Below are 24,854 nucleotides of genomic sequence, written 5' to 3' on the forward strand. Positions count from 1 at the left end.
CTGAGTGGAAGTAAATCAGTATTGTTTTTTAAACTACATTAAACAGAGGGACTCTGTAAAATGTGTGGCTGTAACATCGTGCTCTCAGCTCATACAGGATTATTTTAAACATTCCATTATTACAGTTTAAAAGGTAAATGATACAGGAGCACATTACATGCTCTGAGGTGTAGTACAGGTTGATCAAATCTGTAAGCAGAGTGTTACAGAACCTGTATGTGAGCTTTCAAAACTGAACTCTTGTAAAAAGTACAAAACAAAATGTCTTCTCCGTTCTAAATATTGCAAAGGTCTCCTTTAGGGCCCACAAGGAGAAGAGCTCATTCTATTCTGGGTATAATTCTGACTGCGGGTATTCCATACATTTTTCCTACCAAGATAGTTCTGTTAGCTTAAACTGAGGAAAAAAAAATGAGGAATGAATGTCCAGATGGAAGTTAATACTTGTCAACTTTACTTTGTGGACAGACCATTTAATTTCTTTAATAAAAATACGATCCACTGATCTCTATATTCAAAGACATAGCTACACATCTACTGCCACTTTTGTCACAACTCACGCTGTAGGAGGAAAAATGTTAATTTTGGAAAAAAGAAGTACAGATCTTGATGACAGATTTCCTTTTTGTCTTCGTATGGCTTTGTGTGTAGCCTGTGTTGTTAGTGCAATCACTTGCAGCCTTGCTAGTGATGTTTAATAAGTGTCATCACTGGGCATCCATGAAAATAAATGAACAGTTTAAAACATTAGCAGAATTTTTACTAGTTTTCAAAATATGCAAACAGATTATGAGGAAAGGAAGAGCTTTTAAAGCAGAGAGGAATCTAGCTACTAAATGAGATGAAAACCAGGCCAAAAAAGTGCTTTGGAACAAGGGGTAGACTAATAGGTGAAACAGTTGCCTTTCAGTATCATGGCAGTAGGTAGTTTTGTGAACTTCTGGCGTATATTTTTAGGAATATGTACATTTAAAGGGACAGAAAATCTTTCTGTAATAAGTTATTACAGAAGAGTGATTTGTGTGAAAGCTACATGTGTATGTGTGGGTGACTGCTGTTGAGTGATAACTACCTGGTGTTGTTTTAATCTTGCTTTCTCTTTTTTGACATTGAAAGAGTCAGAATAGTTTTGAATGCAAGGAAGTTCTTAATCCAGTCGCAGTGCTTAACTTTGACACGTTTAAGGTAGCAGGAAGTACGAAGACTTTTTTGAATGTATGTTGAGCTTTACTAGGACATTTTTCAAGAGTGTTTTGCCTTGAAAAAGAAAACTGTTGGGGTCCATGGCTGTCATACCTAAAACTAGTTCCTAGCCAACAGAAAGAAGCCTTAAGCTTATTTCATGAACTGAGGAATTCTAATGCTGCTGAATTCTGAAATGGTAACCTTAAACTATTTTCTGTGGAGATAATGCTTGAAAAAATTCCAGATCCACAGTTCTGGAAATCACTGGTTTGAAAACCTCTATCCCACAAACCACATTTCTAGATACAAACAAATAATTCATCCTAAGAAATGGAAAAAATCTGGAGGTTTTGTATCCTAGTATTATGTTTTAGCTGCAAGATGTTACATAGGGCATTTTTCTGAAATTGGAAATGTGTTCTGCTTCATTTTCCATTAGACTGATAAATATTTAGAGTCAAGTTGCTCCTTACAATGAAAATGCTGTCTGCTGAGTTAGTAGGATACCTGTCATAGATTATTTTAGGAGAGGCTGAAAAAAATAACTGGAAGATGGGACAGTCTGAATGCTGTACTGCATCTTCAGCCCTTTGTATACTTCCCTATCATATTTCTGCCAACCTTTACTTAGAGAGCTGGACAGTATTGATTCAGTCTCCAGTCTTTTGTTTCCTTCCCAAGACTGACTGCAGTATCTTCAGTTACTGCCAGTGCTGTGGTGTTGGTTTTTTGTTTGGTCGGTTGTTGTTATTGTTTTTTATAATGCCCAAATAGCTTTAATTTCATCAAAATACAAGCCACGGTGCCACACTTCTATATCTGATCTTTTATGTAAGTTGATGGGAAAATCTGCCTCAAGTGCAGATTTCTGGGCTTGCAGTGAAAAGAAGATGGTTGTGATTTTTCTGTTTTCACAGTACAGTTTCAGGAACTCCTTTGTGAACACTGCTTCTGAATGTTCTCTCACCAGAAAAGTAGAAAAGAGTAATCCTAAGTGTTGAACCTATTACAGATACTATCCCTTAGATGGGTATTAAATATGACAAAATATGCTGTTGGTCACATTTAGTCTTTTTGTTCTGTAGTTAGGTGGGCAAAGGCAGGTTTGAGTACATCTCCATAAGAATGCAAAGTCTGTGAAGATGTTCTGACTGTGCCTTTATGTTGAGATAGAACTTAGAATTTAAGAAAATTTATTTATTTATTTATTTATTTTTCACATAAAGTGTCTGAGATGCACAAGAAGGGAGTGATTTCATGATGATATAAATGATTCCCTTCTGTCTTTAGTCCTGATTACTATCTACTGACGTGATGTAACTTGTACCAGGTGTGTTTTCCCACTAACAGAATTGCTATGGCTGCTGTCCTGGTTCACGCACCTGTTCTTCAGATTGTGCAAGTATATTGAAACACTTTTTCATCTGCTCTGAAATATCGCTGATGTATTGAAATGTACACGATTGGAACAATTTAGTCAAACACTATTTTTTCACATTGCAGCCTTTCAAAATAAACACAGTTGTGCTGTCTTAACATAGCCCTAATACTCTTCCTGTACCCACATGAGGTCATTAATAGGCGTGAAAATTTTTTACATAAAATGATTCTGCTGTTTTGAAAGGGTGAGCTATCCTATTGTATTCTGATTTCATACAGTTTTTAGCTGTACAAGAAATTTCTTCCCGTTGAATGAACTTTGACCCAGCTTCAGGAAGCAGAGAAGCTGGCCTTCCAGTTTCGGTTTAAAATTTGGGTGGTGGTCAGACTGTCACATGTCCCAGGTATGGCATAATGTTGGGGCTGTGTTTAATTAATCCCACAGCCTGCAACCACTGTCTTACATTTGTTCAGAGTAAAGTTTCATCAACAAATACTTCACTAGTTTGAAATTAGTTCATTATCTTAAATAATGTAAATGATTTATTAATACACATGGTTGTTTCACTGCTTGTAAACTGAATGCAACTCTAGTTGCCTTGGGCTGTAGTGGAGCTGCTGGATTGTAGCTTCCATCCAAAAGACATTCAGGATCCTTGACACCTTCACATTGTTAATACATGCACAAAATGGCATTGCCTTTAATTATAACACAGTTATGTTTTTCCCTTAACTTTTGCTTTTTCTAACAGTATTTTGAGAGGTCTAATTTTATGGAAAAGAAAATTTCAAACGTCAAGATACTCAAGCTTTCTTTTTGAACTTGGTTTAATATATAGTAGTCTATATACTGGTCTGTAAGTGGCAGAGTGGAAAATCTATTCACATCATGCAGTGCTTCTTGATTGTAAAAAGTTGCTGCGAAAGAGATTTCTCTGCTCTTAAACTGAAGCAGCAGGATGTGTGTGAAACTTAGATCTTGTGCAGTTACAGGACTTGTGTTATGGAAAGGAATTGTGTAAATAATTTGTAAAGCTTATATAAGGTGTTTGTTATTTTGGTGCTACAGTGTTATCTGGCTCAGATGCATTCACAGGACAAGATCTGTATGCTTGGTGGAAGAATAATTTTGTCAGGGTGTCTTGTGAGCAATATTAAAGTTGAGAGCCCTTCTTACTGTGCAAAGTTGGAAGAGAAATCTAGTACAAGTAGCTCATAGACAAAAACATATTTTTTTTCAAGACAGGTACAGATATTATATATGTATAATCATATGAATATGTGTATGTAGTCTGTATCTGTCTTGAAAGGGTGTATTACAGGGGGAAAAAAAAAGATGACCAATAAACTAATGTATTTTTAATCTTGGACACTGACTATTGCAATATCTTTTTTCACAGTATGCACTTTTCATGCAAGGTATAGGTGAGCTTCAGGAAAACCCCACATCCTTCCTTCTCTTTTTCCTTATGGTGTGTGTAAAACTTATCCAAATGACAGTGATTTGCAAATTCAGATTTTTATTTTATTTTTAATGTAATTTTCCAGCCCTTATAGCTGGCTGGAAAGAGTTAGGGAACCTCCAGATGTTAACTAAGTAATAAATCTATACAGTGCCATCTTTGTGTCTCTATACAAATCATCCTTGTGCCTGCAGTACTTTTCCTAGACTTGCCAACCTGTAGCAAAGTGAATTATACCAATGTCTGACAATTTTCAGATATAATATTGATAACTTAATGTGGGCAACAATTAAACTGGTTTTAAAAATAATTAAATTAGGTCACTCTCACATTGTCCATGAGTGACAGGGTCATCGTTAGTTGGTGCCCTGAAGTGCCATTTCATCCCTTTTCTGGGAGTCAAGAAACAGTCCAGGCAGAAAGAATGAATAGTTAAGTGTATATCTGTGGAGCTGGCAGCCAAAGTATGATAGCAAGCAAACAGCTGTAGGCCATGTAGGGGGTCAGTAGCTTACAGGGCCTCGATATGCAGAAATGACCGTGTAACAACCGCTTCGCTTACTAGCCAGGGTAAAAGAAGCAGTATTTTTCTTTACTTGTGGTGGATGCTTGCCAGTGCAGAAATCGTATGTCCTTGGCACAGGTTGGTCTAAAATACAAGATGTCCAGACTTTCAAGCTGGTCCCTTTCTGAGCCCAACCAAGGACATGTAATTTGAAGCCATTAACTGTTGAGTCTGTCAAAGTTGGTCTGTAGTGATTTCAAGGTATCTACTGAGTCAGAGTTGAGGCAGGTAACTATCTGTACTTGTGTCTCTGTTATAAATTGTTCTATTTTTGGTACAAATAGCATGAAGAAATGTGGTTTTTCTTCAGAAGCAGCGAAAGCATTATACAAAGTGTTAGTCCCGCATACACATGCTTCCTCCACCTACGTATTTGCCTGCAAGTTGTTTCTACTTTTTCTTTTCCTGGGTGTGAGCCTTTAATATTTGTAGGCTTGCAAACCTTTCCCATACGATCTTTGATTACCAAATGTTGTATGTACCTTAAATGCATTCTGTACTCGTAGTAGTTATTCCTCAGTTTCATGTCTTGATAGGGTTCCTCAGATACAACTTTGAAACTGCTTTTGAAACAGAGTGTAAACTACTGTTTATGTTTTAATCAGGTGTTTTATTGCTTCCATTTTTAGTATGGCTGAAATTCATTCTGTGAGCCCAAGCTGTTCAGCAGCTTTGAAAAAAATGGATTTACATTTATTAAAGGGGAGGGAGGAGGGAGTGCTTTCTTATGTTTGGGATCAGAAAATTTAGGAAAAACTGTTCTGTTAAAAGATTTTTCACAGTATTTAACGTACTGTCTCTCAGAACTGTCAGTTGTCTAACAGCAAGTTGTTTATCTCAAGTATATAAGGAGGACTTTGCTTTACCATCTGGTTGACTGCTAGGTAATGTTCGAAAGTTGTGGGTCCCTTGAGGGTAGCAAGCAATGTATTCAAAGTGAAAGTAGGTTACTGTTTCTGCAGACTGAAGTGGTTTTAAGACCCAGTAGCTTTGATAATTCAGAACATGCCCTTTTTTTTTTTTAACCATTTTTTGAAGTGGTAATATGTTCATACAAAGTGGTTTATTATACTGAATATTCTGTAAATGAGCAGAGATTAAATGATGGCAGGATATGTAAAGAGAATATTTCAAATGCTTCAAGAGGCATTTGGACAACACTCTCAGACATACGGTTTGATTTTTGGGTGGTCTTGTGTGGAGCTGTGAGTTGAACTTGCTGATTCTGGTGGGTCCCTCCCAGTGTAGGATATTCACAGAATTGTAGGGGTTGGAAGGGGCCTCAAGAGATAATCCAGTCCAACCCCCCTGCCAAAGCAGGTTCCCTAGAGCAGGTTGCCCAGGTAGGCATCCAGATGGGTCTTGAATGTCTCCAGAGAAGGAGACTCCACAGCCTCCCTGGGCAGCCTGTCCCAGTGCTCCATCACCCTCACTGTGAAGAAATTTCTTTCGCATGTTGGTGCAGAACTTCCTGGGCTCCATTTTTTGGCTATTTGCCTCTTGTCCTGTCCCTGCAAACCACTGAAAAGTAGTTGGCCAAATCCCTCTGTCTCCCACACCTCAGGTATTTATACACATTGATGAGATCCCCTCTCAGGCTTCTCTTCTTCAGGTTGAACAGATGCAGGTCTCTCAGCCTTTCCTCACAGGGAAGATGCTCCAGGCCCTGTATCATCTGTGTGGCCCCCTGCTGGACTCTTTCCAGGAGATCCCTGTCTTTTTTGTTCCGGGGAGCCCAGAACTGGACACAGTACTCCAGGTGAGGCCTGACCAGGGCAGAGTAGAGGGGGAGGATCACCTCCCTTGACCTGCTGGCCACATTTCTTTTAATGCACGCCAGGATCCCATTGGACCTCTTGGCCACAAAGGCACACTGCTCGCTCATGGTCAACCTGTTGTCCACCAGGACCCCCAGGTCCTTCACCTCAGAGTTCCTCTCCAGCAGGTCATCCCCCAACCTGTACTGATACATGCAATAAATTCTATACGTTTTGTCATTCTGTTTCAGCATTCAGTAAATGGGGGGAGGGGAGAGGTAACGCTTCCTTTTCATGACAAGTTTTTTGCTTTTCCTGGTTATCTAGCTGCAGAATTCTGGCAGCCTTCCTGAATTACTTATGCAGTTTTGAAAAATACTAAATATGCTGAGGAAAGAATTTCAACATGAGTGATTTTTGGACATCTAAATAATTTATTAGATTTTTTCAAGGAAAAAGTTAAACTGGATTTCATTATGCCCACTGCTTTCTTAACTCAGTATAGGGTTGTTAATTTTGGCTTGCAGTCACAACCAGTTTATTATTTTCTAGTCTTTCCATCTGAATATTACTTGGTATCACAAGTCAATGTTAACAGCCCTATCTCCATGTATTTCCTGGCCCAGCTGGGTCTTGACACTCTCCCTTCTGCCTCTCACCTCTGGAGATCAGAAGCTAGGACCTGAGGCCCTGCTGAGGGATATGCAGCAGTGGGGGCAGACCCTGGTGTAGTGAGTCTAGGTTACTCTGTCTGCAGGGTGCTTGCTGAGTGCATTTGGAAATACTGGAGAACTGTTCAAGAATCTGTTTAATTAACTTCAGACTGGTAATCAGACAACTGCTTATTGGTAAGTCACTTTCACTAGTATGTTACTTCACAAAGATTGTAGGGCAAGGTTTGGTCTTCTGTTATTCAAAACACTGAGAGCATTAGTAGGTTCATCACCTCTTCAATTAAATTCATTTCAAAGGGGGAAATTTCTCGTGGACCAGTAAGATTGAAACTACACTATATAAAAATTGTGTCAAAATGTGTGTGCAAGGAAGTTATTGCATTTGTAGAGCAGAGAGCATTTTAACTTAGAACAAAGTGGACAAAAAATTATTGTAAAAATCCTGTTTGTATTACTGCTTCAGATTATTATCAGAGCAACAATTAAAAAAAAAAAAAAAAAACACAATGAACATAAAAATCAGGGTTTGATTCTGCAAAGTTCAAATGTTTTATACCTGTCTGCTGGACTTTTCCCAAGTTTATAACCTCAAAGTCGAGGAATTTTTCAGACACCGATAGTAGGGATCCAGTGTTCTTCATACTCAGCAACTCAATCTTTCCATTTTCTCTCAGGGGTCTTCTCTATCATCTGGTCATGGGATCTCCCTCAGACTCTCTATAATGAATCTCTTTTGTCTGCACCCTATAGTTGCAAGTTTGGCTCTGACCAATTGGTATTGTAATACTGTGCTACTAAAATGTAATTGACAGGGTAAAAAATAAATGCCAGAGCTTGATTACCTGTATTCGTTAGGGATCACATTACTACTACCTTTTGCAAAAAGTACAGTGTCTTGGCCAAATTCCAGCTTGGATAACTGCAAATGAAACTTAGATGGGCAAATCGTTTGGCTATTGCAGTGAGGAATAAATAGGTGGGGGAAAAGAGAATGAGAAGAAAAGACTGAGATGCCTTAAATCAAGAGGCTCTGAGGGATGTCTGATGTGGAAACAAGATGGGGGACACACTGTTCTTAACCTGATTTAGTGCTGCCAGTTGAAAATGTTTCCATTGAAATTGTTTGTGCATATCTGCGTTAATGGAACGTTGTTTGATATAAAAGTTCTTAATATGCCCTATTTAGGGGTAAGGATGTGCTTTCTCTGGAAGTTACAGAAGAAGAGATATTTCTGCATAGGTATACATGTATACACCTTGTTTGATGAAGAGGCATGTGGGAGTTGAGCGGAGTCTTGGGGCCATCAGTGCTCCAGGAGAAACAGAGATCAGCATATTGGCCCAGTTTTCAGTTAGAAGGTGGTGATCTTTGACAGGTGCAGAGTATTCATTTTGAAATTAATAGCATGCCATGATTTCTCCTTGAGGGTTCTAGTACTAGTTCTGGCCCACTTTAAAGGTGCATGTATTTGTACCTAGCTCCCAGTTTTGCTTGAGATAATGCTATAGGACAATCCACCCATGGCAGATACAGCTCATGGATGGTATATACCTTGTTTTTTACCTTACTTGTACAAACCCAGAAGAAATTTGTAAAGATTTTAGGGTGTTTTTTTTTTGTTTTTTTTTTTTTTTTGTAATTGATCATGTTTTCTCTGTTGTCTTTTATAGATAAAATGTTCAACAGTTCATTGACAACTTTCGTCAGAAGAATAATTGCTACTGCTCTGCTCTTGGCATAATATCAGAGTTCTGTGACCTACGTATCAGTGCTAAACATCAGCAGAGAATCCTATTCTGTGTAGATGAAACAGGCATCGGTCATGAGAACCCATCCCGATTTAAAGCTGCTTGCTTGGTTTTCTGGGATTGAAGGTGTTCATTGAATCAGAGTGCCCTGTCCCATCCCCCCCCATGAGTCAGACAACCAATTCTTGTCAACAGTTGGTTGAAAACTGTGCAGTGCATGTAGCAGGTATGGCGCAAGACGACAGTCACCGTGGTCAAGTGCCACCCACATTTTATCATGGTGCCAGCCAGGAACTTGATCTATCCACCAAAGTATACAAGAGAGAGTCAGGAAGTCCTTACTCGGTGTTGGTGGACAGCAAAATGAGCAAACCACATCTCCATGAAAGAGAAGAGCAGCCATATTTCAGGGAGAACAGATCAGTAGGAGAAGTCCGGGCTGTGAAAGAAGATAGAGAAAACTCTGACGACTCTGAGGAGGAGGAAGAGGAGGAAGATGAAGTGACTTACAAAAGGGAGCAGATTATAGTAGAGGTAAACCTTAACAACCAAACATTAAATGTATCAAAAGGGGAGAAGGGTGTCCCCTCCCAGTCCAAAGAGACTGCTGTTCTTAAGACCAGCAGTGAGGAAGAGGAGGGTGACAGTGGGGAAGAGGCCACTGAAGAAAGTAATGATGAGGAGGAAAATGAGAGGCAGAAGAAAAAAGAGAAAAGAGTGGAAAAAGTTAGTGTTGCACAAAGGAGAACAAGGAGAGCTGCATCTGCTGCAGCAGCCACAACTTCCCCATCACCCAGAACTACAAGGGGTCGTAGAAAAAGTGTGGAGCCCCCCAAGCGTAAGAAGAAAGCTGCAAAGGAGCCCAAGGCACCTGTGCAGAAATCAAAGTGTGAAGAGAAGGAGACTTTAACCTGTGAGAAGTGCCCCAGGGTGTTTAACACACGCTGGTACCTGGAGAAGCACATGAACGTCACTCACAGGCGCATGCAGATCTGCGACAAATGTGGGAAGAAATTTGTTCTAGAAAGTGAGCTGTCCCTTCACCAGCAGACAGACTGTGAAAAAAATATCCAGGTAGGTTTGCTCACCTGCTTGCCAGATTTCCATACCTTCTGTTGTGCCCTAGATACAGCTAGTGGACACTTCAGAGGGGGAAATCTCTTGTGCAGACCAGATTCTGACCAAGACCTTGTCTCTACCTATCAGCACTTTTTGGTGTCTCCCGAAAGAAGTAAATTGTAGGGAACAGAGTATGCAAGTGTTGTCTGGTTTAGCAGAGTTACTCTAGTATTTAACTACATGTTGGGGAAAACACAAAGCTACTTTAACACGTGTCAAACTCTAGAGTAACTGGCCTGAAAACAAGTGCACATGACAGAAAAAAAAAATACTTCAGGTGCTGAGCACCTGCAGCTATCACTAGCTTTCAAGTTTCAGTGTCCTGATACTCAGTTACATATTATATCCAGATAACATTTCAAGGGAGAACAAAATTATGATGTGTACATGGTATTGTATTAGAAATTGTTACAATACTGGAGAGGCAAGCAGGTGAGAATGAAGCTAGTGAAGTTAGGATTTGGTTTTGTGTTAAAAAGTAACTTTATTTAGTCCTACTGAAAATAATCATAAGTAATGTACAGCATTGCTTATAGTTCATGTATGTATAGGGAAGTATATAAATTCAGTGACTGAATCTGTTTGTGAGCCTGCCCTTTTTCCAGTGCAAAAAGTTCAGTAAATCTCACTGATCATAAAAAGATGTCTGGTCTTTCTTGCCAGAGGATTTGCAGCTTTTAATTGTATACAACAATGGAAACTCGTGTTGTAATAGAACTATTTTAAAGTTACAGTTGTGGAAAGAGTTTCAGAAGTTCTCATTCATCTGTGGTTTGTTCTCTGCTCGTGGGCATCTATGTTCTCCTGTAACTGGAGGCAATGTTGTTTTATACGGCGATTTTAACAAGCTTTTTTTGCCTTGTTAAACTAGGCACAGTGTTACCACCTACTTCAGAAATACTCCCACTGCTAGGATGAAGCAGATTGGGTTTAATTTCTGTGCAGCTGAACTAGGACTTCCTAGTTCGTAGGGCAACAAGTTTTTGTTTGTTTTTTTTTTTTTTTTGTCTGTCCAGTGAGTTTTCCCAGAAACATGTAAGACTTTTTGTTGTTGTTTGCTTAAATGCTAAATTGAATTTGTATTCAATTCCCACTGTGTGGGAGATGGTTGAAATGTTTGTTGTAATTTCTTTGCTGTAAGACTCAGATGCAGCTCTATATAACGCTATGCTATTTTTCCTTATGTTTCAGCTCATAGGAGGAAGACTGCAGGAAGGAATATAATATAAGATAATGAGTCTTGAACATAGTAAAATACATAAACATTTCAGTAGGTCCTTGCGATTTTTGAAATAAACTGTTATGAAGTTTTTTGTGGCAGAGAACATTTTAATGTAAATTTCAGGGATGCTCTGTCATCCAGATGGCTCATTCACAGCATTAAATCTTTTGATTTGAACAAGAATTTATGAATAGTTTGAATGTGTGCCATAGAATGGAGAAGCGTCTTGTAATCCATGCACCCATGTGTTTCTAAGGGGTTACATTCATTTCTCCAAAGGAATAAGGAAAGAAGAAGTTGTAGAAATTGTTTTATATCCTATACCAGAAGAATCAGGTCCAGATTTTTTCCCTATATTCACAGGTGGTAGAAGCACCAAGAGTTGTCTTCAAGTTCTCAGTATAAGTTATGTATTCAGCAATTATTTTTGTCTGTTGTAACATTTGGAATATGTTTCACAGCTGCCTGCAAATTTTCTATTGCACTTGGCAAAAAGAGTACTGGGATAGGAAAGTGTTACATTAATACAGGGTTTAATATGTAAAGGGAGATACAGAGCTTCATCTAGAAACATGGCTTCATTATGTAAGTGGTAGTTGAACTGATAAACATGGCTGTCTCTTTGTATTTTTCAATGAAGTGATGTAATATGTCTGTTTTTCTAGGTAACTTCTGGTTTTTATCCTTTCAAAATTAGCACCCTCACAGAATTTCTGTTGTCATCTTAGATTCCATGTGGTAGATGTTAATAATCTAAATTACTTGCTGCGATCATCAGTGAAATTGTAGATTGACAGTGTCAAGGTCTCACCAAACCTTAAATGATTTTTGATCATTTCTTAGTATTACTTTGCTCTATAGAGTCCTGTTCCGCCTCACGTCCCTGTCCCCCACCCCGGACTACAGTTTGATCCTGACTTGCCTCCAAGTAGGTGCTTTCAGAGGTAAATGATCTCCTTAGAGTCAGCATGGTGAGTGGTGTACCAGATTTTCCAGGCCTGCAGAGACTTGAGCACTGTGGAAGCAGCATAACTTGCCTGTGCAGAGAAGAAACAACCCAAGTTGTCAGAAGGCATAGTATTTGCTAGTTCTTCAGTGAGCAGCAAACAGCCGTTTTTACTTGGGGGAGGAGAGTAACTGACAGGCAGAAAAATGGAGATGTACCAAAAAACACCAAATGCCCCAACAGCTAACAAAAACCAACAAGCCACAATTCCTTCTTCTGTATCCTCACACGTATGGCTGCTATCAAGTTTATACTTGGATTATTCTGGAATTTTCAAAATTGCACAAGCATTTTTACAAGTCTTTAGCAAGAACTCTGAAAAAGGAGGTGTGTGAAAGCCTGTGGATCCTGCTCATCACTGATTTTCTGAATGTTTCACAGTAGTTGTGCGAAGAGATCAAAACATTTGTGTGCAGTCATTTTAGACCTTCAATGCTACTGATAAGTATAAATGAAGAGTTAGAACATAAGAGATGAAGGCGGCAACATAAAAGATGAAGGCATCAGCTTGCTTTGCTGTACTGACTGTGTGTACAGACTCTCTGCATGGTCAACAGCTGCAAGATAGAAGCTGTCCTCTGTACAGAACTAAAATGGTTACAAAAGGTTCAGAGTGCTCCTGAAAAAGACAGGGCTGGACGGGCAAATGGGGGTTAACAACTAGGTGGTGTTACCCTCCTCCACCTTTGTTGGCTTCTTCCCACACCATGGTTTAGATTACCAGCAGCATCGGTGCCTGTGAAGTCATCGTTTTTGTGTTAGGACTCGCTCGGTTCCTTGGAGGCTGCATCCAGCTATGTATCCTGTTGTGTCCTGGAAATAAGTTAGCACAGTGGCTGTGGTGCTCTTTGGGTGGCGTCAAGATGCAGTGTGTTAACACCATTTCTAATTGTGCTTGATCAGAATTTCCAGCTTTCCTTAGTGTATTTGTTTCAACTGTGAAACAGTAAAACTAGGCTGTAGCACAGTCTGAGACAATATACAGCATTTTGTATTGGTTTGGGTTGCTTTTCGTAATGCAAGAGTAGGACATATGGCTTAACTCTGCAAACCTGAATCACTGCATCTTTCTAATTTAAACTTCCTTGTATTTATCCCATTCATTCAGTGCGTTTCCTGTAATAAATCATTCAAGAAGCTCTGGTCCCTTCACGAACATATCAAGATTGTCCACGGATATGCAGAAAAGAAATTCTCTTGTGAGATCTGTGAAAAGAAGTTCTACACTATGGCCCATGTGCGAAAACATATGGTTGGTGAGTTATTGATCAGTGCTTCTGTTGTTTCTGCCTCAAACGTGTGTTTGTGGTTCTTCACTTAGAATTGCTGGTTTTGAGGGGGAAAAAAAAGGCAAATTCAGTATATCCTTAGCTTAAATGTTCCAATCTGTGGTACTGACTGCAAGCAAAGTATGTATATACATACCTGTGTACAAACATATATACTTAAAAGCTGTACAATACTAATAATCATTTTCCTTCTCTGTACTGGAGAAGAAATTTTGTTCAAGAGCTAAAACATTTGTGTGGTAGTGGCCATCTCTAACGTACTGTTGTGTTGCAGCACACACAAAGGACATGCCATTTACATGTGAAACCTGTGGAAAATCATTCAAACGCAGTATGTCTCTCAAAGTACATTCCCTACAGCATTCTGGAGAGAAACCTTTCAGATGTGAGGTGAGGCAGCAACTGTTAATCTGTTTAGATATAAAGATATAAGATATTTATTTTGTTTAACATTCTTACGTTTAGATATTAGATATAAGACATAAAATTAATAACCCTGTCAGTAGGGCATATGGGTGGAAACTGAATTGACTGACTTGTAGATGAGGAACAGTTCCATAAAAATCTGGGGAAAATTATTCTGTTTGGGGAGCGCAGCAGGAGTGCGTCTAACAGCAATTCGAACTGAGATGTATTTGGTTTGCTTTTACTGTTGGCTGTCATGTTTTTCTCAGTTAGTATACGCTACAGCAAGATTTGAATGCCAGTTTTCCCTCAGTGTTCATAGTAAAGCAGTATCATGATGTAAATTATGGTAATTTTGTTCATCCTGCCCAGGACTTGAAACAGACAGAGGTGGCAACAGTGAAAATAAATTGCTGCTTGATTTTCACTTGTGAGGAAAAACTATCAGCATCACTGCAAACTGTTTACCTCCTTGAGATACAGGACTGTAGTCTAAATTGGCATTTCCTAAACTGAGTGTATGTGTTGGAAGGGGGAAGTATCTTGCTTAGTGCATTCATGTGTATTTGTGATTTGTAATTTTGCGCCTGCCCTTGGGAAGGAAATCTGTATGGGATAGACTTAGCCAGTCATATGTCTAGGGCAAATAATGTCTTGGTCATGTGATGGGGATGCTTGTGGGCATCACATGAGGGAGGCAGGCCCTGATTTAGAGCCCTTCCTGTTTCCAGGTTGGGTTGGGTGGCTCACCCTGTCCACAAAGTGGAGCACAACTCCAGCGTGATATGGAGTAGTAATGGTGGTATTGCAGCCATAGTAGCCTTGATGAACTTGTAAGGAAAGAAATTACCTCATGCCAATTAATTAAAGCTGGAGAACTGTCTGCTTTTTTGAAACACAAGGCTGCTTTACAGAGCTGCTGTTGGTTTTCCTGTGTGAGCAGAGTCCTCTAGTGGAGGCATGCCGTAATCCAGCAGAGAGATCAGAGAGTGAACTTTTCTGTTAGCGTAACTGTGTCCCTCCCTCAGCTTTGCCAACAGCTACATCAACTAAAGGCTATGACTGTTCCATGCTTCTTGTCAAGGCTGTTGTGGCAGCAGACCTTTTAGCACAGGTCAAATTCTATTCCCATTGAGTAACTTAAATCCTGCATTCATAGAGTGTGAGGGTCTGTGTGCATGCTGATCTCATAGAATCATAAAATGGTTCAGGTTGAAAGGGACCTTAAAGATCATCCAGTTCCAACCCCCCTGCCATGGGCAGGGATGCCACCCACCAGATCAGGTTGCCCAGGGCCTCATCTAGCCTGGTCTTGAACACCTCCAGGGATAGGGCATCCACAGCTTCTCTGAGCAATTTGAGGGTGAGGTGAGGCACTGGAACAGCGTAAACAATTTCCTCCTAACCTCTAATCTAAATCTCCCCTCTTTTAGTTTAAAACCATTCCCCCTTGTCCTGTCATTATCTGATTGAGCAAAAAGTTGTGCTCCATCTGTTTTATAAGCCCCCTTTAAGTATTGACAAGGTGCAATGAAGTCTCCCCAGAGCCTTCTCTTCAGGCTGAACATCCCCAGTTCTCTCAGCCTCCCTTCACAGGAGAGGTGCTCCAGCCCTCTGATCATCCTCATGGCCCTCCTCTGGAGCCACTCTGAGATCAACATCCTTGTGCTGGGGCCCAAGACCTGGACTCAGTACTCCAAGTGGGGCCTCAGAAGGGGAACGATCCCCTCCTTCCACCTGCTGGCCACTCCTCTGTTGATGCAGCCCAGTTGGCCTTCTGCGCTGCAAGCGCGAACTGCTGGCTCATGTTGAGCTTTTTGTCCACCAGAACCCCCAAGTTCTTCTCTGCAGGGCTACTCTCAGTGAGTTCTTCTCCCAGCCTGTACTCATGTATGGGATTGCCCCTACTCAGGTGCAGCACCTTGCACTTAGATTTGTTGAACCTCATTAGGTTTGCATGAGGCCACTTCTCAAGCCTGTCCAGATCCCCTTAGATGGCATCCCTTCCTTCTGCTGTATCGACTGCACCACTAAGCTTGATGTCATCTGCAAACTTTCTGAGGGTGCTTTCAATCCCACTGTCAATGTCATTGATGAAGGTAATAAATGGTACCAGTCCCAGGACAGACCCCTGAGGGACACCACTCATCACCAGCTTCCACCTGCACACAGAGCCATAAACCAGCACTCTCTGGGTGCGACCTTCAGGCCAGCTCTTTATCCACTGAATGGTCCACCCATCAAATGCATACCTCTCCAGTTTGGAGATCAGAATATCATGTGGGACCATGTCAAAGGCTTTACAGAAGTCCACATGGATTACATCAGTTGGTCTTCCCTTGTCAACTGATTCAGTCACTCCATCATAGAAGGCCACCAGATTGGCCAGGCATGATTTGCCCTTGGTGAAGCCATGCTGGCTCTCTCGGATCACTTCTTCGTCTTGCACGTCCCTTGACATTGCTTCCAGGAGGATTTTTTCCACGATCCTCCCAGGCACAGAGGTGAGGCTCACTGGTGTGTAGTTTCCCAGATCCTCCTTAATACCCTTTTTAAAAATGGGAGTGACGTTTCCCTAGTTCAGGGAAGTTCAGGTATTCTGTATTCCTTCACTTTCTACATTTCAATGCTGTCCTGTGACTGCCTTGCTTTCTGATCTGTGATGCTTGAATATCATGGTTGCTGTTCTTCTGTTGCAGAACTGTGATGAGAGGTTTCAGTACAAGTACCAGCTGCGTTCCCACATGAGCATACACATCGGGCACAAACAGTTCATGTGCCAGTGGTGTGGTAAAGACTTCAACATGAAACAGTACTTTGATGAGCACATGAAAACGCACACTGGTAAGAACTTAGCAAAGAAAAGTACAGGTACTTCCAGGACAAAAACATTTCTACTCTTCCATCTGTATTCCATCCCTTGGAACTTAGGATCAAAGCCGTTATCCAGCCTAGAAAATCAGAAAGGAGAGATTAGTATGTTAACTTATGTTAAATCTAAAGAACTGTTTATAGTCCTGTGATTCACTGCTGGGGGAAATGAGAGTTTAGGCCTTATAGAAGGTTTTCTTGCATCAAAATCCAAAAAAGAGGATTTCATAAAGACTGAGGACTTCTGTAGAGCAGCTGTCTCTGCTGAACATAGCAGTCAGAATAGATTTTGTAATACACAGTTCATGTAAGCATGCTAAAGGAAGTCTTAGAAGATGTTTTGTGCCTAACCAGTTGCCATATCTGTGCTCAATAGGAGAAAAGCCCTTTATCTGTGAAATCTGTGGGAAAAGCTTCACCAGCCGCCCAAACATGAAGAGACATCGCCGAACTCATACAGGGGAGAAGCCCTACCCATGTGATGTGTGTGGCCAGCGATTTCGCTTCTCCAACATGCTCAAGGCACACAAGGAGAAGTGCTTCCGTGTCACCAGCCCTGTGAATGTGTCATCTGCAGTCCAGATTCCGCTGTCCACAGCTGCTTCTGCCACCACAGTCCCTGCTGTAGTAAACACACCCACCACCCCAACTCCACCTATGAACCTGAACCCAGTAAACACACTTCCTCCACGCCCCATTCCCCATCCATACTCACACCTTCACCTACATCCTCATCCTCACCATCCACATCATCTTCCAGTCCCCCCTGTTCCCCATTTACCTCCTCCTCCAGCTCTTTTTAAGAGTGAGCCTTTAAATCACAGAGGTCAGAGTGAGGACAACTTTCTGCGACACTTGGCAGAAAAAAACAGTTCAGCACAGCACCACTAACATCTTGGCTTCCTGTCAGTCATTTTCCCATTTTATGCACATGAAGACATGCCCTCATGGAAGTAGAAGTACAGAGGGTGAGCTGATGAAGACTTTTGTCCATCTCTTAGCCCCAGCAGATGATCCTCGTTTTTCCTTTGAATTGGTTAGCAAATGAGGAAATCCTGGTTTGGATCAGCAGTGCTCATTTGAACCTGGGAATCAACAGGACTCAACCCCAATTTGCTTGTGTTTTACTGGTGACTTTTATAAATTTCAGATACTGAAACTTGTGGAATTTTATAATTTCATATCAGCTGATGAGGTATGCTTGCTTTTATATCCTGGACTTCTCCTCAAAGAGGAGAAAGCCCAGGTTTTCTTTGTACTAATCAGAAAGGCTGTGAGATTAATACAGAGCATTAATTGTATCACTGTGTATTGTAATGGATTCTTTTCAGCTTTTGGTGCCGGCTATGGAGTGAGCCAGCCACGTATCACAGTATATTTGAGCATTATAAAGAAAGACAAAAAAAAAATCTTGTTTCTGTAGCTCTCCTAACACACTCTTTATTTTACTACAGAAATTATTTTAGAGTTTTTTGTATAGACCTATTTAGTAGTCTGTTTCTAAAATGAAATGTATTTCAATAAGCGGTGTAATTTTTTCAGTGTAGCTGGACCTATGTTGTATAATAGATAAATTTTTATAATCATTGAAATGTGATTCTTAAAAGATGCATTATAGCTTCTATAGTTAAAGTTATTCTTACAACTATACAACTTACAGCAGCAAAAGGTGCTTCATAGAAGAAAGCAATCCAAGAGGTCTCTGGAAATGTTGCCTCAAAAGTGATGTTGATTTCAGAACTATACGTAATTTATTTTAGTAGATTGGTGGGTTAGGTTTTTTTGGTTTTTTTTGTTTGTTTGTTTGTTTGTTTTGGGGGGGGGGCGTGTTTTGTTGGCTTTTGTTTTGTGTTTTTTTTTTAGAGGGGGAGGGGAGGCGGGAATGTTTGGGGGGGTTCTTTGCTTTAAGTTTCCCTTTTCAGAGTTTCTCTTAAGATTCATTTTTGGACAAGGATGTTGAGATACCATATTCTTTGTGCACTGGTTATTGTTTAGTTCAGTCAGAGTCAGGTATGAAATGGGTTAGAGAGAGAGTATCTCAAGTCAGCCAAACATCTTTTCTCTTTATGTGGGAGAGTGAGTTTTAATGGCTTTTCATGGTATGGTTTTAAGCAGGGGAATCATATAAAATGCTGCTCTTCAGATTGTGTGTTGAAATTCCTGGAGTTTTTAAGAGAAGGGAATTAAGTGAAATCATAAATGTGGTGTTTCTGACTGATTGTAAGAGTGAGAAGAGAAGTTTGAATGAGACAGTGGTGTTTCAGTTGCTTTGTTAAGAAAATGCTGGTAGTGTATGTACCATGGGAAGCTCTATCCCATAAATGTAATATGCATAAAATTATGGGATGATTTCTAGGGGTTGTAGTAATACGTTTGGCAGATCTACGTTTTACAGTTGTAGAATAGGAAACTTACTTATAGGCATGTCACTGTTTCATAATCTTGTGAGGCTATGAGGAGGAAATGACAAGTTTAGTGTGGGAATTGTGGGCTGGAATGCCAAATGTATCTGTTTTAACCCTCGTGTAGCAGTTATTTTTTCAGGTTTGTATGTCTCTTCAACTAAAACTAAACATAGCAGCATTATGCAATCTAGTAAATTGTTGCTACCTTCAATGAAGACAGAGGCCCAAGGCAACGTACTGTAAGTCCTCTTTTCCTTAAAATTCATACTCTTCTGTGCTGCTTTTTAAATTTGTACTCTTCTGAGCTGCTTTTTAAATTAAATCCCACCAAACTATACATCCAGACATTCTCATAGGCAGATGTCTAACTTACTATTCTGCTTACTAATGAACTGGGTTTCTGTGGCTAATGGGATTAATTTTTTTTTCATTTTCAAGGTAGCAGAAATGGTGGAAATTCTTCCTACCATTGCTTCCTCAAAGTTACTGCTGTTAAGCTGTATGTTTTTAAAACACTATGTCCTTTGTCTGTTGGGAATTAGCTCCTTAGTTCATACTTTTCATGATTTTCTACCATCTAATCATTAATGTTGTTTTGTTTTGTTTTTTTTCGTGACAAGCATAGGAAACTAGGAAACAGGACGGGCAATTTTGGCCCAACAAGCCTATTCAGTTTTGAGATGAAGCCCCTGCCAGCATTTCTGAAAATTAAAACAATGTGTTTTTTAAATGTTTTCTCTATAATATTTATGTACACTCTCTTATCTTCTAGACAAAAAAGACAGTTATGAAGGTGAATTTACACTCGTGATTATGACTGTTGTATTTACTGTGGCTGGTCCGCCCCAGAGGTTCTATGCATTCCATGTCACATTTGCAACCTACATTTTCTATTGTTCCACCATTTTATGGTCAGGCCCATTATTAAATGATTTTTAAATGCTAAAAAAAAAAAAAAAAAAAAAAAAAAACTTGGTAAATCAGTTGTATTCCATTTTTGCAAAATGGGTTTCTTCTCAATAATTTTACAGTATTAGGCCGCTATTCAGAATTCCAAGATCTGGGGTGGGGTTTTGTTTCTTTCTTTCTTGGGGTTTTGTTTGTTTGTTTGTTTCTCTCTTTAGTTCATAGCAATGGTATACTTTATAATTTTTCCTTCCAAGACTTAGGTACTTAGGAATTCTTTCTGTGGAAGATTAAACTGTTTAACCTGTTTAACTAGGCATCTGTGATAAACATACTGAAAGCTCATAGACTGATCTAAAAGTGTTACATGTGGCAGTTTATAAAGTACATATTCTAGCAGAAAAGAAAAATAGATGTTACAGAAGTCACAAAATTAAAGGTTAAGATTTGCTGTGGCATTTCACTTCGACTTAAATTTGCGTAAGTATGCACACCTACAGGGTTTGTGCAACACTAAGGAATGTATTCAAGTGCATTTACTACTTCTTGCATATGTTGATAAGCTAACAATAATGTTTTATATTAGCTTTACTATATTTAGTTAGTACATTATGGGGTTGGTTTGTTAAATGAAGGGATTGGTTTGTGTTGCTGAAATGCTTCCCTCAAGAAGAGCAAGGACAAATTACACAAACTTTGGGTTTGGTTTGAATATTTCTGGAAAGCGGGACTAACATCTCTTTTTTTTTTTTTTTTTTTCCCCAAAGCATCCTACAGCCTAAAGCAAAGTTTTACTAAATCTTTAAAATGAGATTAAGAAAGAGAATTCACCAGAATTAACACTATCATTGGGATATAGGCATTCCAAGATGAGCAGTTTAAAGGGCAGTATCTTTTCTAGAGAAATTTAAACCACTAGTCCTTTGGACAGTGCCTTATCCTTAATAAAGGCATGGGCTGTGCGAGGTTGTTTAATCAGTGTATTATCTAAGATAAATTTAGCTTTTTGGATAAAAGTGTGATTACCTGTTTTGTATTGTCATGCCTGTCTGAACTATTGACTCTCCTTTTTACACAGCTAAGATGCTTCTTAGATGACCTAATTTGTATTGCTGTTGCACGTTAAAAGCACTGTCACCCACCTTGTATGGGTGATAACTACATCTTTAATTATGGGCTTTTGAAAGAGTGCTTTAAGCTGAATTTAGGCTCTTTTCACTGGGAGATTAGTTCATATCTTAACAGTGCAGTCCATCTGGATGTTTTTGTCTTTGCCCAGTTGCATCTCTTGAGCATGTAATAGCAATTTACAGTTTATTGGAAAGAAGGTAAAAATCACAAACATGCAGTTTAAAAGATAGTGCTTCCCTTTGACAGTTTTAGTCTGTTTTAGCCAAGTAAGTGAAAGACCAAGTTCACCTCTGAGCTGAGAAGAGTAGTATTTTTGTAATTTTGTTTAACTTGTTGCCTATTTCTTTGCATTATAGTGTATACAGTGGTGTCAGCATCAGTGGGACTGAGTACCATTTGAGAGAGAGACTGCTGTGCAGAGCTGTTTCTATGCTTACAAAGATAGTGTTGCATTGACACTTCTGGTCTGATTATTACTGTGCAGTATGTAGGCCTTTGAGAAAATGCTAAAAACAATACGCAGTGTGCAAATAAGGCACTCAAGAACACTAAATAATGTCAAATTTGTACTCTTAGGAACTGAGCTCAGGGTTGTAAAATGTTTAAATGGTTATTTTGTGGTTTCATATTTATTTTAATTAACAATATTAAAACAAGCAGTAATGTATGTCTCCACAATTTATTTACACCCACCAATGAGGAACATCTCACTTATAAATAGAAGTTGGATCAAGTTTCTGTTCTTAAAGTTGCCTTTGCTCTTAAAACTGGGGAGACGTGGCATCTTTGAGAGATGATGGAGGTGTATTAAGTAAACAGTTTGCCCATTTTCATGCAGAAATGAATGGACAGTTTTTCCAGCCTATTATGTACTAAACTGTGATTAAGGTATGAGTGATTCTTAATGGAGAACATGACTTTATTCTTATAGTTTTCCCGCTTCTGAACATTGAGCTCTACTGTTTTTCAGGAGTGAGTATGAAAGTTCTTCAGGTCTCTGTCCTTACAGTCTCATCTCTCTTTTTTTTTTTTTTTAATGGGTATATAATTTTTTATTCTTTTGTTTGGTGTAATTTTTATTGCTGAGCAGAAGACTCATGTAAAGTTCGAGCCTGGATGTGATCTTGTGCATCTTGGTTAGAAAAGCGTAGAACGGAGGTATGTGTACTTGATATAACCGATAGCCACATGTCTTTAAAGGATTATATATGTGTGTTAAAGAAAGTGAGACTGGCACTAGATATTTTGCAGAGTAATTATAGATATTATGCACTATTTCCCAGAGTTTGTGTGCATGTGAATGAAACACAGTAATTTTCTTTGAAGATTTAGGGGTGTACAAAACTGGACTTAAATTAACAACTTTCATTGTTTTAGCAGATAGAAATAGAAGGCAGTTTTGAAGTAATCTGACACTAATAAGTAGTAGTGTTTGGCTGGCCTTGGGAGGTATAAATTACTTAGTTTTTGGATTTAAGCCCATTGAAAGTGCTGAAAAAAAGTTGCATGGTATATTACATGTGTATTAAAGATGTAGCAGAAAAAAATAAATCCACCCTTATGGAAGGAGAAGTTCAAAAAGAAGGCAAGCACTTCTGTTTCCTTATAGGCACTAGAAAAAAAGTCTTAGGGTTCACAGATGTTCATAATAAAGACTTTCATCCTGGCAGCAACAGGATAATTTTGCAGGTTTTAAGCTTTTAATATAATTCTGAATAAGAAATGAGAAACGCATAGGAGTTGGACTTTATGATCCTTATGGGTCCCTTCCAACACAGGATATTCTATGATTCTATGATTATTTTCATAATTACTTCCCAATTCTCCAGTATAATTTTGGACTGAGTCAACCTATTCAAATTTATCCTGGTGCCTAAGAAAGTTTATTGTGGATTGCAGGGGGTACCTTCTGCTTTCGGAAGTAATGAGTGCTTTTTCAGACAGAGTTGCATTCTTCTGTGTTGTTAGCTGTGCCTATTCAAATGAAGATAAAGATTTGAGAGGGATTTTTATGGCTTTTTTTATTCCATTTTAAAAATTCACCACTCTCTGTATTTTTGCAAGTAAATCCTCATATTTTCTTGATCCGTTGCTGCTTTTACAGATTGAAATTATCAAATACCTTCTGGTGAAATTGCTTTGAATATTGGGAATAGCTGCCTTTGTACTGAGTCGTGGCCTGTGTACTTACAAATAGCAATGTAGGCCTCTCTGTACTGAGAATTTACGTTACACAAACACTGTAGTCAAGTAAAGCTCCCTGAGAGCACCAGTTGGTCTAAAAGTTTACAGTCTCTTACTTCATTATATTGCTAATTATTTCTTTCATCCATGCCTCGCTGATACCTTTAATTTAGGATGAAAATAGATTTGTGTGATATGTGCTTGCATTTCTAATTCTTATGCCATTTTCCATGATCTATGGCTCTTCACCATGTACCGTGGCAAAAGAGCCTTATAATATGTAGTTCAAACGCATTTGAAATTGAGAAATTACGTAGCTTCCACCAACAAGGAAATACTGCTTTTGTTTATATTGTCTGAATTCCCTCCCTGAAAAACCTGCCAAAAACTCTTGGGCAGAGTGTGATAGCAGACCGGAAGTCCCCTGTGGAAGTGATCTATTAATGTTAATTATTATCTTTTGCTTAAAGAACTCTGAACAATGTTACTTTTTATTCTTAGTCAACCTATACAGCAATAGCATGGTTCCCTGTTTTTGTTTTGTTTTGGTTTTCTTTTTTAATTTTGATTTTGCACAAAGATAAAATTTGTAATAACACTGATGATGATCAGTAGAGGATGTCTTTTCAATAAACTACACATATAAATTTTCTTGAACTAGGTGTCTGGTTTCCTAAAGGGTCATTGAAGTCAGGAGACCAAGTCAGGAGAAAGCTACAGCATATACACCAAGTAGCCAAATTACTGACAATCCTGCCTTCAGCAACCTTGGCGTGAAAAAAACAGTAAGGATGGGTGTTGGTTATACTAGACTTCTTGCTTGTGTGACCTGAAGAAAACTGAATGTTAGAAGTGCTGTTTCTGTTTACACACTTAATTTTGCAATTTCTCTCTCCTGCGCTGTGAGAATTTCTTAATTCCTTTACTGGGAATACAACTTTGTCCGTAAGCTATGATAAAATTAGTAAGTTTATTCAAAGAGAACTGTTGTAGAAGAGAACTTATTTAAGGGTTTCCAGTGTTGCTTACTATTGTGTCTACTTGAGCAGCCTGTGTGATTAAATTTAGTGTATGATGTGTCAGATGAATAAATAAATATCCATGTTTTGCAGATGTGGAACTGAGACGCTGACATATTATGTAAGCAAGTGGCAGCTGGGGACAGAGTTCTGAGTTATTTCTGATCCAGATTAATGCCATAACCATAGGATCACCATTTCCCCTTTCAGTTCTTTTTTGATTTTCTGCCTAATTTCCTCTGTAAGTTTTTTTCAGGCAGTGGATAGAGTATATTGCAATAAAGGAGATGAGAATGAGCCAGCCCCTTTGTGGTTATACCAAAGGTACTATATACTGGCCCAAAAAAAAAAGAACAGGAAAAATAGCTCAGAAGTCTTACTCATCTCACAATGTGATCACTTCTGATCACTGAAGCTAAACGAGGAAAAGAACATAGCCTATGTTTCCATTGGAGAGGTCTCAGAAAAATGATAAACAAAATTAGACTGAAAAATGATACCTTCCAGGTCAGCCAAAGCATGAA

The 24,854-nt window shown here is 39.1% G+C and overlaps 1 protein-coding gene across 5 annotated transcripts in view; it reads left to right on the plus strand.

Annotated features, from left to right (window-relative positions):
• The window catches only part of ZNF652 (zinc finger protein 652), a 31,109-nt gene extending 7,141 nt beyond the window's left edge, over nt 1–23,968 (plus strand). For 2 of the 5 annotated variants that reach the window (XM_068660514.1, XM_068660518.1), the window contains exons 2-6: nt 8,696–9,847; nt 13,229–13,376; nt 13,684–13,799; nt 16,514–16,658; nt 17,062–23,968. In XM_068660514.1, the coding sequence (XP_068516615.1) occupies nt 8,939–9,847; nt 13,229–13,376; nt 13,684–13,799; nt 16,514–16,658; nt 17,062–17,576 (1,833 nt within the window). In that variant the 5' untranslated portion in view covers nt 8,696–8,938 and the 3' untranslated portion in view covers nt 17,577–23,968. Of the gene's footprint in view, nt 1–3,417; nt 6,353–6,380; nt 7,199–8,695; nt 9,848–13,228; nt 13,377–13,683; nt 13,800–16,513; nt 16,659–17,061 lie in introns of those variants that run through there. The other 3 variants (XM_068660513.1, XM_068660517.1, XM_068660515.1) reach the window with 3 other exon arrangements.
• Nucleotides 23,969–24,854: the final 886 nt, after the last annotated feature.

Source organism: Anas acuta, chromosome 25, assembly GCF_963932015.1.
Source record: "Anas acuta chromosome 25, bAnaAcu1.1, whole genome shotgun sequence".
NCBI lineage: Eukaryota > Metazoa > Chordata > Aves > Anseriformes > Anatidae > Anas > Anas acuta.